This window comes from Rhodnius prolixus, unplaced genomic scaffold (assembly GCF_049639745.1).
Source record: "Rhodnius prolixus isolate KJV_2025 unplaced genomic scaffold, Rpr scaffold_20, whole genome shotgun sequence".
In the NCBI taxonomy this organism is placed as follows: Eukaryota; Metazoa; Arthropoda; class Insecta; order Hemiptera; family Reduviidae; genus Rhodnius; species Rhodnius prolixus.
In genome coordinates this window covers 39,391-54,336 of record NW_027411595.1, presented here as the reverse complement: position 1 = coordinate 54,336, position 14,946 = coordinate 39,391, and the positions used below count along the sequence as shown (strand labels likewise).

At 36.3% G+C, this 14,946-nt stretch overlaps 3 protein-coding genes across 3 annotated transcripts in view; 1 reads left to right on the top strand and 2 right to left on the bottom strand.

Annotated features, from left to right (window-relative positions):
- The window catches only part of LOC141451958 (uncharacterized), a 338,906-nt gene extending 332,905 nt beyond the window's left edge, over positions 1 to 6,001 (top strand). Inside the window, exon 3 of the mRNA XM_074123774.1 lies at positions 5,881 to 6,001. Within this exon, the coding sequence (XP_073979875.1) occupies positions 5,881 to 6,001 (121 nt within the window). The remainder of the gene's footprint in view (positions 1 to 5,880) is intronic.
- A 5,234-nt stretch (positions 6,002 to 11,235) lies between these two features.
- LOC141451957 (uncharacterized) lies at positions 11,236 to 12,753 on the bottom strand. The gene has a single exon (XM_074123773.1). It carries the CDS (start codon positions 12,751 to 12,753, stop codon positions 11,236 to 11,238), a length of 1,518 nt encoding a protein of 505 aa, XP_073979874.1.
- A 477-nt stretch (positions 12,754 to 13,230) lies between these two features.
- On the bottom strand, positions 13,231 to 14,946 carry LOC141451956 (uncharacterized). The gene has a single exon (XM_074123772.1). It carries the CDS (start codon positions 14,944 to 14,946, stop codon positions 13,231 to 13,233), a length of 1,716 nt encoding a protein of 571 aa, XP_073979873.1.

Sequence of the window (14,946 nt, the reverse complement as noted above, 5' to 3'; positions counted from 1 at the left end):
TTTAGAAATGCTTGGCGGGCCGCGTGTTGCTCATCCTTGCGCTAACAGATTGTCCATGTAGTAGACACAAAAAGGAAAGCCCTTTTTGTTCGTACCACTTTAGATAAAATTATATGATTTTTGTAACTAAAGACAAATTTTTATTTTCCTCACCCTCCCAACATACTTTTATAGATACGTAATAGGTGCACGCTAAAAAAACGTCTAATGCCTTTATTGACTACTCTTAAAATAACATTGAAGTGTGCTAATAGAAACAGGATTAAAAGTAAAAAAAAAAGGTGTTAAAATGATGTACAAAACAACGGGATAAGATGAGCTAAAAAATACTTTTAGCAAGCACAAGGTCAAGGTGTAGCTCTCCGCCCAAATTCTCTTACCATTCAATATGCTTGTACAAAGATGAAAATAAAACATATATATATTTTAAACAAATTTGTTTTCATTAATCATCACCCTATATTTTTTAGCAAGCACAAGGTCAAGGTGTAGCGCCCCCCCCCACTAATCTCTTACCAGCCGCATTTGCGAGGACGAAGGTATGTCCTTTGACGTGGGAAATGTGTGTACCATCACATGCCATAGCCTCCCATATTATGTCTCTCTAAGACTAAAACAAAAAAAAAAAAAGGTAGAGCGATAGGGTATGTCTTGTGACGTAGGACTTGCGTTCCTTGTGACGCGCAGGAGGTGCGCACATGCGTTAGGACAGGACAAACATGTGACGTAGGCGATGTCCCTCATCCATTTGGACGGCATGCGGGGTATGTCTTGTGACGTAGGACATGCGTTCCTTGTGACGAGATGCGCATGGTCATGGGACAGGACAATCATGTGACGTACACGATGCTTCGATTCCCCTCATCCATTTGGACGGCATGAGAGGTATGTCTTGTTACGTAGGACTTGCGTTCCCCGTGACGTAGGAGATGCGCTACAAGGAAAATACCTCTATTATTTTGCGTCATCGTGACATATTGTGTCGTAGGGTTGACGTCACACCCCTAACACCCTCATCCATTTGGACCACAAAATTAAGATGAGGGGTATGTTCTTTGACATCATTATGACGTCAAGATGACGCAGGGGCGTCATCATTTCCGGCGCAAAAATTCGCCTCTGAATCGGCCATATCATACTACTCGCATAACTATACTATGGTTAATTACAGATTCCGATATAAGGCTTATCTGTTAGTGGGTTCAAAGTGTTGTTAAGGCTTATTCAAATTCTTATCTTTTTCCACAGTGCAGGTATGTGTGAAATTGTAATTTGAAGTAAATACAAACTGTATGAAACTGTAGTAGTCATATAAATTTCAAATTTTATGTAGTAAGCATCTACATGATATTGAGCACGATATTTCTCTTATCGATAATGTTCGAGCATCTATTGGTAATCATCTTCTATTTTTCGTACAAACGAAAGAGGACGAAAACTTGAGGAGTTTATCCCCACTAACATATATAGCGCCGTTAACATAGATTACAGTACTCCCACTTTTGATGGAATTAATGGAAAAAGTAATATTGATTTAACTTTTTGTTCAGACAACTTTATTAATAGAATATTTAATTGGAAAATATGTAAAGATGGTAGTCTACCAGATCACAAATTTATTACGTTTTCAGTTGGCAACATACTTGGATCTCAAACAATAGGGAACTCTTTTCATTCATGTCGATATAAAATAACTGAAAAGAATACTGGTTTCTTTATTTCTTCTCTTAAAAATGAATTGGAAAAATTAGCTTTTGCACATACAAATATAGAACAAAATATAACTTATAATTTAGACCCAAAATGACCCACTGGCTTTACACAAGAACAGTCACACCTACCATCACCTACAGTGCGGTGGTGGCAAAGGCCGGTGCGTATTAGTTCCTCCATTGGACATACGAATATTAAAGACAAGGTCGATCATGTCTGTAATACTTTCTTCAGAACCACCTCTTCCCTGGTTTGGGAATGTAAAAAGGCCCTTGAAAAAGACTTCGCACAATAAAGTTTAACTGGAATGGGTGCCGGGCCATGTGGGGATTAAGGGGAATGTAATAGCTGATAAGCTGGCCAGGAATGGAGCTAGTACTCCTTTCATTGCCCGGAACCAGTCCTGAAGATCACTAAGGATGCAGTTCGTGAGGCTCTCAGATATTGGATCTGGAGAAACATGAAAAGAACTGGGTGATGCTTCCTGGGGTCAAACAAGGCAAGAGAAATCAGATTACTCCCACAGGTTTAACCCCATACACTCCAGCTCCGGTCGGAGCAATCCGTGAACCACATGACTCCTTTCCTTCACTTTTCTGTCCAGTTTACCCTCCATTCAGTCCTCGATCTGAGGATCACCAGAAATGGAGCGTCGAAACGTATCTAGGACAGATACTGTCCCCAAACATACCTGTGACCGGCAAAGAGTCGAACTTGTCTTTGATATTCTTACGTCCAAAGGTGGAAATAATGCGCCTCCGTTGACCATTTCTTGCTAGTCTGTACCTGTTCCCTGGCCGCCGCCTGAATAACAAACTGAAGCGGAGGAACCCCCAGCAGTACCTCCAGCGCAGCAGTAGGGGCACTACTAAAGGCCCCCATAATCAACAAACAGGCCATCCTGGCAAGAGCCTTTATGGCCGTCTGTTGTTCAGTCTTTCTCTACCACACCACTGCTCCGTAGGTTAGCCTCCATTGACCGTTTCTCGCTAGTCGATACGCACCAGTCCTTGCCTCTGCCAAGAAGTGAAGTTAGAGGTTTACTTAAAATCTCACGTCAATATTGCTGAATAAACGGTGAAATGTTTAATTCTGAGGATAAATGAAGCACTAATACCGAATTTTTTTTAAATCTTGATTGTGGCCTCTGTAACTTGTTACACAAATTTCTAGTAACTGCTTGCTAATTGGGCAATTTATTTCAAAATTAAAGAACAATTAAAAATATGTGGTAATAACTAGGTGTGTTGGTGTAAAAAACAGTAACTAATTTTAGAAAAATAATAAATTCCTCCAAAACCAATTATTTTGAAACTCAAAAGCTTAAATTAAATAATATTAGTAATAGTAAGGATTTTTGGGAGACCATTAAAAGTCTTTAGAGATCCAGTCGAATAATTAACCACATTTCTCTTAATAAATGGGAAAAGTTTATAAGAAATATCCAGGTTCTTCCAGTTTCGTCAGAAATTAAATATTTTACAGTGTCACATCAGGAATTGGACGCTCCCATAACAATAGAAGATTTAATGCCAAGTATCAAAATGAGCAAAATCAATAAGGCCCCGGGTTGTGATAGCATTATATGAATCCCTCAAATACTTGCCTTCAAAATGGACACATTATTTGTTGAATATTTTTAATAAAATTTTAGAAGAAGAAAGTATACCGAATAGTTGGGGAAAGATAAAGTTAAAGATCTTCTTTAAAAAAGGTGATCCTTCCGATCCCCTCAATTATAGAGGTATTTCATTAATTAACTCCGTAGTTAAAATATTTACGCAAATTATTTACAGTAGGCTCAGTAAATGGGCACAAGATCAAATGCTGCTCCCAGAGGAGCAAATGGATTTTCGACCGGGAAGCGGGTGTAGAGATGCTATTTTTACTCTTTCTACAGCGATTAATCTACAATTGAGATTAAAAAGGAGACAAGTTTTTTGTATTTTTGTAGATTTCCGCCGGGCGTTTGACTCTGTATCACACCCAAAATTGTGGGAAAAATTGCACTCATTTGGATTTGATGCTAAGTGCATGAGGAGTTTTCGAAATCTTTACGAGAAGACTTACTTTATGGTTGATATTGGTGGATGGACCTCAAATGAAATTAAAGTTAGCCAGGGGGTTCTCCAAGGGGATAAATTGAGCCCGCTCTTATTTGCGCTCTTCATTTCAGATATTACTGAATATTTTGAGAGGAACGGAGCGAAGGGTTTAAGCATAAGCTCGAATAGAGAGATAAATCTCCTTCTCCATGTGGACGATCTAGTAATTCTAGCCTGGTCATGGTCGGATGCTCCAAAGAAATTGAACATTTTGGAGAAGTATTGTAGTGAAAATTTGTTGGAAGTAAATATCTCTAAAACTATGGTAGTCCCCTTTCACAGAGGTAAGCTGGGTAATCTGAATGATTTTTTTTTTACAACAAATGTAAACTGCCACTGACAAATTCCTTTAATTATTAGGTGTAACCTTCTCAACTTCAGCCAAGTTTCGAAAAGCTGCTGATACATTGCACTCCAGAGGAATGATTGCTGTTCCCCTAGTGAGAAAATTGATTTACATGGGAAAACCGGAGGTCTGGGAAAGCAGATGTCGCCTATTTGATGCCCTAGTTAGGAGCATAGTGTTGTTCTGTTGCGAGATATGGGCGCTTAATTATGTGGAAAAAATTGAGAGGGTACAATTATATTTTTTTAAATCTCTCTTTTTACTCTCGCGCTCTACTCCTGACTATTATGTCAGATTAGAAATGGGGAGAAATCATATTCAGGTACAAGTCTTTAAGCAGGCTCTCTCCTGGTGGCTACATATCTTGGAAATGGAGGAAAGCCGATTGCCAAATATTTGCTACAAAAGATTGTGTGAATTCTCTTATAATAATAATATGCCTTTCAATTGGGTTGATTCCCTTAATAACTTTTTATATACTATTGGTGCTATGGATATTTGGGACTCACAGAATCCAAATATTATAAGAAGTGAAATGAACAATTTAGTAATTGAAATGAATAATCACTTACATAGCCGGGACATAGGGAAGGTAATAAATTCTCAATACATATAATCCTTTATATAGAGTAATATGTAATTACAGTTTCAAAAATCCAACTTTACAAATTAAATCTAATCTCACATTTCTACAGTTTGTTATCCCATTAAGATTGGCGGGAGAGAAACATATCAGATTCTACATCAAAGATAAAAAGTATGTATTTAACTCTCCAGATGTTTGCCCATTGTGTATGAGAGACACTGATAACTTAATACACTTTTATTTATGCTGTAGATTTTATGCCGATTTAAGATCTAAATATATTAACAAGCATATTGGAGATCATTTGCAATTCCCACCTGAAGTGAAATGAGAAAAGTATTGATGGTTGAATCCTTCCAGAAAATTAAGGATTTATTTATTTATACTAAGAAATGCTTAAAACTGAGAAATGATTATTTAAACCAGCAGTCGATTGTAAAATTAGGGTTTTAAAACGTTTATTTGTAATGGTTGGGCAATTTTTTGGTAATTTTATCACTTTATTTTTATTTTTTTTTTTATTTCATAGTTTATTTTATATTTTATAATATTTTTATTAGATTTCAGATACTTTCTCTGAATCCTCTAAGGATATTTATCATGGATAGTTTCTCTTCAAGTATTTTATTTATTGAAATTTTGTTTTGTTCTGTATATGTAATAATTTGCATTTCTAAAAAAGAGAAATAATTTAATTTAAAAGATTTCCAATAAATAAGTATTATTATTATTTTATATATGTACTAACATAAATACTTTGTAATTCATGTTATATTTTTCATGAGCTTTATAATATTAATCTGTTTTATGTAACTTTTTTTTTTTCTTTTTCTTTTTTGAATATTTTATGTAATCTCTGTTCGAGCAAGACTCCTTATCATAAGTATGCATTTACTTTAGACAAATAAATAAATAAATAAAATAAATAAAAACAGTAACTTGATTTTTTTTTCATTAGAATGTAAAGCCATTTTGTTATTTATTATTAATATTATTGATATTTACTGTGGTGTTTTCTTTTATTCTTTGTTTTTGTTCATTCCTGGCATTTATTATTTATTATTACTTTTTTTACTTCACCTTTGATAAATAATTCTGAATAATTAATTCCAACATTATTATGGTTTTAGGCTCAACAAAGTTTTGGATCATATGAACGCAACCACGATATCATTAAATAATAAGTCCCTCGTCAAGTTTCATCAAAATTTCAAAATTGAAATGAACAAAATTAGAGTAACTTCTTATTAACATTTTTAACACCCCTTTTCAAACGAAAGAGACAGATAAATTAAAAAACTGATAAAAGAAATTAATCTATTTTTCCTTTTTCAAATTTATATCTGTGGGTAAATTTAATTAGTTAAATTTATTGTGGATATAGCAGTGGCAATACTGATTAGGGTATGTTTAGAGGGGATGATAGTTTGATGAGGTGAGATCTTTATGTAACACTTGGTGCTTCATGAATGCGTTTATATATTTTTAAGTAAGTAAACAACTCTTGCATTTAATTCAACATGTTAGAAAAGTAATAATTTATATTTTTCTTTACTACTTCAAGGGTGGGATAAAGAAAAGTTTGTGAATAGTTTTGTTCAGGAAAAGGCTATTAATGAGAACAAAATGAAGCTTAGCGATAGTAACAGGATAGAGTAGCCATTAAGGCTGCGCCTATAAGGGCTGCCAGATGATTTATCAGATAATTTTTGGACTGGATTAAGGGTTTTCTTAGCAGAAAAAGATTAAAGGAATTTGAAGGTTTCAAATTAAATGAGATTTAAATGTAAGACACATTTTCATTGTTAGAATTAAACAAGTAGAGGGAAAATAGAGATCCTGGCACACATTTTTTGAGGAGCCAATAAGAATGCAGGATTTCTACTTGGCCACGCCCATTGACCAATCATCTAATTCGACGAGAGTTTAAGCCAGCCCCTTCCCCCAACCCTTCATAATCGACCAATCAGCGAATTCGACGACAATTCCTTTACCCTCACCCAGCCCCTTCTTAATCAACAATCAGCATATTCGACGACACCAACCTTACCCCCACCCTAGCCCTACTCCTATTACATGACACCAACCTACACCCCAACCCACCTTTTACCTATCCAACCTATTCGTTGGCCTCTCAGACTCCTTCTACAAGATGGCGGCTCTCTTAACAGCTGTAGTAAACAAGAAGGCGGATCTCGAACCAGCTGATGACCTCAATACGGCGGGCCTCATATCACCTGTAGATCATAAGTTGGCAGACCTCGTACTAGCTGATGACCTGAAACATACCGCCACCCCTTACGCCCATTGATAGACATGAGGGTGAATTTTTTTTTATTTCTAATCCTGGGATTCGATCCTGCAACCTTCGTGTTGGAAGTCACGTCATCTTCACCAGGCGGCCACAGTAGCACACTCGCGAACTCTAGTTAGAACAATCTCTTCTATTTTTACCTAGTCCCTCTCGCCCACCGATGGGAAGGGAGTACCTTTTTTAATTTCTTGCGTCGGATTCGATCGTACAACCTTCATACTAGTGACTCGTCATCTTCTACAGTCGGCCAAAGTGGTAGTCTCGCTTACTCTAGTTGTGAATGTTCTCTTATGTTTTACCTTGGGATTATTTTTGTTTAAATTCTACTAACCCTGTTCTCCAAGAGTTTTTTTAAAATTTAAATTACCCCGACTATCACAAAAATATTCAACTTAAATAAAAAATGGCTAACCTCACTTTAGGTAATAAAGAAATTATTCACTTACACCCTCCACCTGGACTGCTTCCGCTGCTGATGACGCGACCTACATTCACTGAAAACTAAAAGCGAACTAACACTTGGGCTGCGATACTAGCTATTACTAGCCTTATCCCCCACCACAAATTACTTCACTTTCTAACTAGCCAATAAAATTGCATTTTTTTTCCAAATGATTACCTCTCTGAACAGGTCTCTGTAGCAAGCTCCCTCTCTTCCATAGCTTTTATATTTTCTGTTAATTTACACATATGCCAACAGCTGTTTTTTAAATAAATATAAATTACACTGCTAACTTAATCAACTGCGCATGCGTAAACTGCAGTCAATTGTATGAGTCCTTAATACAGAAATCAGTTGCAATATCGATTACGCCTATCGATTACCACATCGACTATATAGTCGACTGTATACATATGTACTGATTAATATCGATATATTTCTTAATTTAATTAATATATGAATATAAAAACAGCAGTATTTTAAATAAAAAATATAATTTACACTGCTAACATAATCATCTGCGCATGCGCAATCTCCAATAAATTGTGTGTGTCCTTAATACAGAAGGCAGTGCCAATATCGATTACGCCTATCGATTACCATTGTTACAGAGACCTGTTCAGAGAGGTAATTTTTTGGAAAAAAAGATGCAATTTTATTGGCTAATTAGAAAGTGGAGTAATTTGTGGTGGGGGATAAGGCTAGTAATAGCTAGTATCGCAGTCCAAGTGTTAGTTCGCGTTTAGTTTTCAGTGAATGTAGGTCGCGAATTCTACTTAGAACAATCTCTTCTATTTTTACCTCAGCAGCGGAAGCAGTCCAGGTGGAGGGGGTAAGTGAATAATTTCTTTATTACCAAAAGTGAGGTTAGCCATTTTTTATTTAAGTTGAATATTTTTGCGATCGTAATAATTCTGTATTAAGGACTCATACAATTGACTGCAGTTTACGCATGCGCAGTTGATTAAGTTAGCAGTGTAATTTATATTTATTTAAAAAACAGCTGTTGGCATATGTGTAAATTAACAGAAAATATAAAAGCTATGGAAGAGAGGGAGCTTGCTACAGAGACCTGTTCAGAGAGGTAATCATTTGGAAAAAAAATGCAATTTTATTGGCTAGTTAGAAAGTGAAGTAATTTGTGGTGGGGGATAAGGCTAGTAATAGCTAGTATCGCAGTCCAAGTGTCCTTAATACAGAAGGCAGTGCCAATATCGATTACGCCTATCGATTACCATTGTTACAGAGACCTGTTCAGAGAGGTAATTTTTTGGAAAAAAAGATGCAATTTTATTGGCTAATTAGAAAGTGAAGTAATTTAGTTTTCAGTGAATGTAGGTCGCGTCATCAGCAGCGGAAGCAGTCCAGGTGGAGGGTGTAAGTGAATAATTTAAATTTTAAAAAAATTCTTGGAGAACAGGGTTAGTAGAATTTAAACAAAAATAATCCCAAGGTAAAACATAAGAGAACATTCAAAACTAGAGTAAGCGAGAGTACCACTTTGGCCAACTGTTGAAGATGACGTGTCTACTAGTACGTATGAAGGTTGTAGGATCGAATCCCATGAAAGAAATAAAAAATAGTACTCCCTTCCCATCGGTGGGCGAGGGGGTGTAGGTAAAAATAGAAGAGATTGTTCTAAGTAGAGTTCGCGAGTGTGCTACTATGGCCGACTGGTGAAGATGACGTGTCTTCCAACACGAAGGTTGTAGGATCGAATCCAAGGAAAGAAATAAGTAGTATAAATTTGGGCATACTAGGACGTTTTTCTGCGTCGGGATCGACGACCGCGCAACGCGTCATCATGACGTCACAAGCCATACCCCTCATCCTAATTTTGTGGTCCAGATGGACGAGAGGTTAGGGGTCACAATACGTCAAAATGACGCAAATTTAGAGGTATTTTTCTCCTACGTCACAAGGAACGCAAGTCCTACGTCACAAGGTACCCCCCTCCCCCTTTAAGAGTGCTAGAGAGAGAGAGAGAGTGAGAGATAGCGAGTGTGTGTGTGTGTGTGAGAGAGAGAGAGACATAATATGTAATAAAAAATGGATGCACGAGGAGCGCGCATGCGTCCTTATCCCAATTATTATAATTTTTTTTTTTTTAAACAAGGATCATACCACACAAACCGATCTTTTTGTGTACATTATTATTAATACACCTTGACCTTCTGCCTGCTAAATCAAGGACATATCCTGTGTACAACCACCTCTCTCTCTCTCTCTCTCTCTCATTAAAGGTGAGCACATCCTATGTACTGTTGTAAGATAATATGTAATAAAAAATGCATGCACGAGGGGCGCGCATCTATCCTTATCCCAATTATTAATTTTTTTTTTTGTAAATTATTAATAATACACCTTGACTTTGTGTCTGCTAAATCAAGGACATATCCTGTGTACATCTATCAGCACATATTTAAGAATAATAGTATAACGAGGTTATGATTAAATAATAAAAAACAAAATTTGTACCTTTTTATTTTTAATCCTATAGAACTATTATTTGTACATCATCATCATCATCATTGTAACACCTCAATAAAAAGCGAACGCATCTTTTTATATAGCATGAAAAATGGGTGATTATAATAAAAACAAAAATGTTTTAAATATATACATGTTTTATTTCATCTAGTTTACAAGCCAAATATATACAACGCTATTTATGTAAAACTAAAATTATTTATCTTTTTAGACAAAAACACTTTGATGTAATTACAATGGTAAAGTGCATCTAATTTGCTAATAATATTAAAACATAAACTAGAGATATGACAGCATTTGCACGTATCAGGGCCCTCCACACATTTCGGAGTGGACCAAACACAATTCAAATAGTGGAAGTCTTTATAATCGTTTTTTTGCACAAATGTCTGCGATAATGTTTCCAATTCCTGTAGTTTAACGTATAATAGCATAAAATCAAGGGCATTCTCCTTACTATTTGTTAAGCAGGAGAAATCCTGTTGAAACTGGTGATAGAAAGGGTGTGACATGACAAGCTTCCATTCTTCCATTTTGTTACCTTTTTAAATAACGATCGTAATACAACTGAACACACTTGTGGTGTAGGTGGGCTAACTATGGGTGGGGGAGATGGTCCACACTAAATAGTGGGGTTGTAATGCAATTAAAGCACCAAAATAGTTTGTTACAAATAATACTGGATAGAAGAAGATTACCATTGTTTGTGCACATAGTGGTGCAGTAAGAATGCCAGAAAATGCCGCTAGGAGGCGGTGTGAGCAAGTTACAACATTGAACACAAAAATTATAATTGGAATTGCTATCGGTCAATAACATGTCATTATTAGTAATATTATGGGAAAGAATGTTAAATTTTTTATAATAACACATTTTAATAGTTATTCTAATCGATTTAAATTGTTGTAAAAATAAAGAAGTATTATCTGGAAAACAATACGATATAGCAATATAATCTGACTCAGACATGCGTTTACCAGCATTGAATTCGATATTTTCAAAACAATACAAATCGATAAAACATTGTTTATAAGTATCTATACAATATAGGAGTAATCATCGATTAATTTACATTTAATAGTTTTGGGTATTTCCAATAGGGAAATATCACTTCTTCTATTTACAGATTTACATATTTCAATCATACTTATATCTAACAGTGAAATTGGTTGGAAATACCTCTCATCATCACATGTAAAGCGTAAACATAGATTGGCTAAAGTGTGCATGTTGTTGTTGTTATGTGTCTAGCCGATAGTGACCAAACGGAAGCGTGTTTATGCTATCGCCTAAAATAAAACGATTATCATCAAGCGAGGATAAAATCATTTTATTGCAATCAAAGGTGAATAGTTGATGTTTTTTAGATAGTATAGTTTTAAACGAGGAATACAGAACACAATCTCTATTATGTAAGATATTTAAATAGTCAGAAAATGTGATCTTATTAACGGCACTCCGTTTGATACCTTTCACCTTCTTTATAATTGCTCGTTTAAATATTCTAAGGCTATACATTTTCGGCCTTAATGCAACCACCTCTTCAATAGGATCACCACCAGTCTCATCGGAAAATTTGCCCAACACCTTCTTATTATGATTTGAGAAACATTTGTGTGTAGGCGGGTAGTTGGAAGTGTCAAAGTGTGCTTTTAATACTATTAGATCCTCATAGACATCGTCGGTTTCAATTTTATAAAGATATGAGTCTGTGTCGGAATAGAGGAGGGTTAATGCTTTAGGAGTATAGTATTTTAACATGGCCTGGTAATGGAAATGATACATGTAATGTTTGGAAAGTTCTAAAATGGAAAATCCAACGTAAATGGGCCGATCAAAGTAAATAGACTCTTTATGCAGATGAACAGCAATAACGTTTTCATTAAAGATTGTTCGATCCTTGAAGTTTGCTCTTTTTGACAGCTTGAGCAACGCTTGTTCAGACGTGACAATCTTAATAGATAAACGCTTCCTCTTGTTTTCAATACATTTACCAAAAACAGAGTTGTTCATCAACTTATAGAAATCCTTTTCAAAATCATTTCTAGCCGCCTTTCTAAGGCTGGTGTTGAGTTCAATGTAGGGTTTAAGCCAGGGGGATTGATTAAATTTTAATATTCTATGCACTTGTTTAAGTACAACCCCCATGGATAGAGCCTGTTTTAAATTTTTATAGTGTATCACATAATGGTGTTTGTCGTCCAGCGTGGTATAGAGTTTTTTATTGTGATGATGTGGTAGTGGTGGAAACTGAGCGAAATAGTCGTGTAAGTGTGTAGGTATGTGTAGATCAACCTCTAGAATAAACCCAATGTCGCCATCAACCGGAATGGTGGTTATGTCGATGGTCTGTTCTCCTTCGACCCAGTCAAACCGACCAATCGGGAGGTACTGTAACATTGAAAACCCGTAGAGATTGTTAACATCTATGTAAAGAATATAGTTGGTTGGTTGTGTAGGATCATAGCTAGGTATGTAGGGATTATTGGCTTTAGCATGTCTTGTTACGCAAGAAGTGATGCCGCCTCTAATCCCTGATTCGATCATGAGCAGTTTGTCATAATCCGTTAGAAGATCCAATTTAACTTTTGTACACTTTAAACATGCATCAAATGCCAGGCCAGGTGTTGTAAAATACCAACTAGGATCAATGTAGTAGATAGACTCACAAACCTGTCGAAACTGTTCAAATATGTCGCTTAAGAGAATTATGTCAGTTGTCAGATACAATTCTGTGTACTCCTGAAGTGTGTTCATGTGGAATGAGGACTAAACCTTTTGTGCGTGCTGGTAATCACTATCGAATATGGGCTCATCGGTTAAATCGTTAAAGAAATAGCGTTTAGCTGGTAAGGCTCGTTCATCCATTCTCTCCATACCCGTCATATAGGCGTATGGAAAAACGCCCTTTCTAAGTAGTAACTGTCTCTGGTCATTGTCGGGAAATTGTTTCTCCATTTGTGGGTATTCCGTCAAGTTATTTATAAGATGTTCTAAAGTATCCGGTAGAAACCGGTATGTATCCAAAAAGCGAAGCCATATGGATGGGCAATCGGAAAACTTTTTCGAAAAACTTATATACTTCTCTTCGGAATTTGGTATTACCAACACATCTCCCGGATCAACGCCTAAAAACAATATAATCGGATGAGCATCATATCCGCTAAGGTTATGCATGTAGACCGGAATGAAATTTGGCAATTGTACTTTGAGGTTGCAGCTATTATGGGCCACTCAGATGAAGTCACCCCTAAGGTGATCATGATGGTGAACTCTCTTCTCTAACCCATTGAACGCCTGTTCACAAATGCCACAATGTGTGGCATTAGCAAAATCCTCCTGTTGTTGTTGGGATAGTGCGTTCATTGGAATGATCACCTTATATAGGGCTTCCACATCTTTAACAACGGAATGTAAATATTCCATAAATTGCTGGACCGCATCATCGCCCGTATATAGGAAAATGTCTTTTTGATAGCTGGCTAACGTAGAGACCACCTTAGCCCCCACACTGCAAACCTGGTGTTTATGTGTTTGTCTGGACCATGATGTGGATGACCATCCGGGTGCGCTGTGTACAGGTAAAAGTAGGCACTCAAAGTCTGCATAGATAACTATGGGTATGTGTTGTTTATGGTGATAGTTTGTAAAGTGTAATTGTGCATTTTCCGTGGGCATGCGAATGTGACATGGTTTGTGTTGATTACAGAAAAGTTGATGGGCTGCTAATCGTTCCTCGGCTGTTTTCCCATCCATTGTTCTATAATCACGAGTGAATGATTTGAAGCATCGTTTACACATAACAACACCACCATGATGGTCACTAAGTTGGGGAGATATAAGCCGTGAGAGATTTTTTATTAGGCAATAATGAGAGGTATTTAAATCACGAAGAAATAAAAGGTCAAAGTGTTCTACAGCCGCTAAATTCGAACTAACCATCAGAGGAAAAACCTGCTTCTCCTTCTCGGTTAGAGAATAAACATTAACCGATACATTATTATCTTTCTCAAACCTAAGTATATCTTTTAAAGGTGTGGGAAAGGAAATATTATCGAAATTGTAATAGTGATTAAGTTTTCTATACATGGTTATACGGTGGGGTTTCTCCAGTTGACGAGATAGAATGGCGTATTTAAAGCAGTAATCGTCAGTATTGCATATATTGACAATTGCTTTTTTATTGGCTATTTCCTTTGGTAAAGGCATGTACGCTCTTCCACCTAAAGGGCGATATTTAGTCAATCGGAGGACAAGGGAATCTACGGAATGTAATTTCCAACCTGATCCACTAGTTTCAAATTCCTGTAGTTCGCGCAAAAGTTTTGCAAAACTTCTTTGAAGGTAGTGAATTAGGTTGGTGCTAGCGTCGATAATCTCTATCGAGGTTTTAAAATTTGCATCCGTATATTGTTCAAGATCAGAATTCCTATATCGACTATAAACACATTCTAGGAAGATGGATGATTTAAAGGCCAATAGATCTTCTCTGGCTTTAAGTAAATACTTTAATAGTATCCCGTGTTTACCTTGTAAAAATAGCACAGGGTCTTTTATATTATTAGTATTTTTAATGCATATATTCTGAGCCGATCTATTTAAAGCGGTAATCACCACAACATCCTGTAAAGGAACGGATAATAGACGATATTTCTTTTTATTTTGTACATTCCCTCCTCTAGTCCTAACTGGGGGTGTTGTATCATCGTTACATGCAGTACAATCTGAAGAGACATGATTTAATAATGACACCAAATTGGGTAATATACTAGCACAGTTTGGACATTTCCTGGGTGAACATGTCAAAACATGTGTCTTTAAGGTGAGCAAAGTGTGGAATATACTACCACATTTTGGACATTTCTTTGGCGAACATGTCGCAACATGTCTCTTTAAATCGTACGGTCTGGAGAAACTTTTCCTACATTTAACACAGGCTGGATTAGGCAT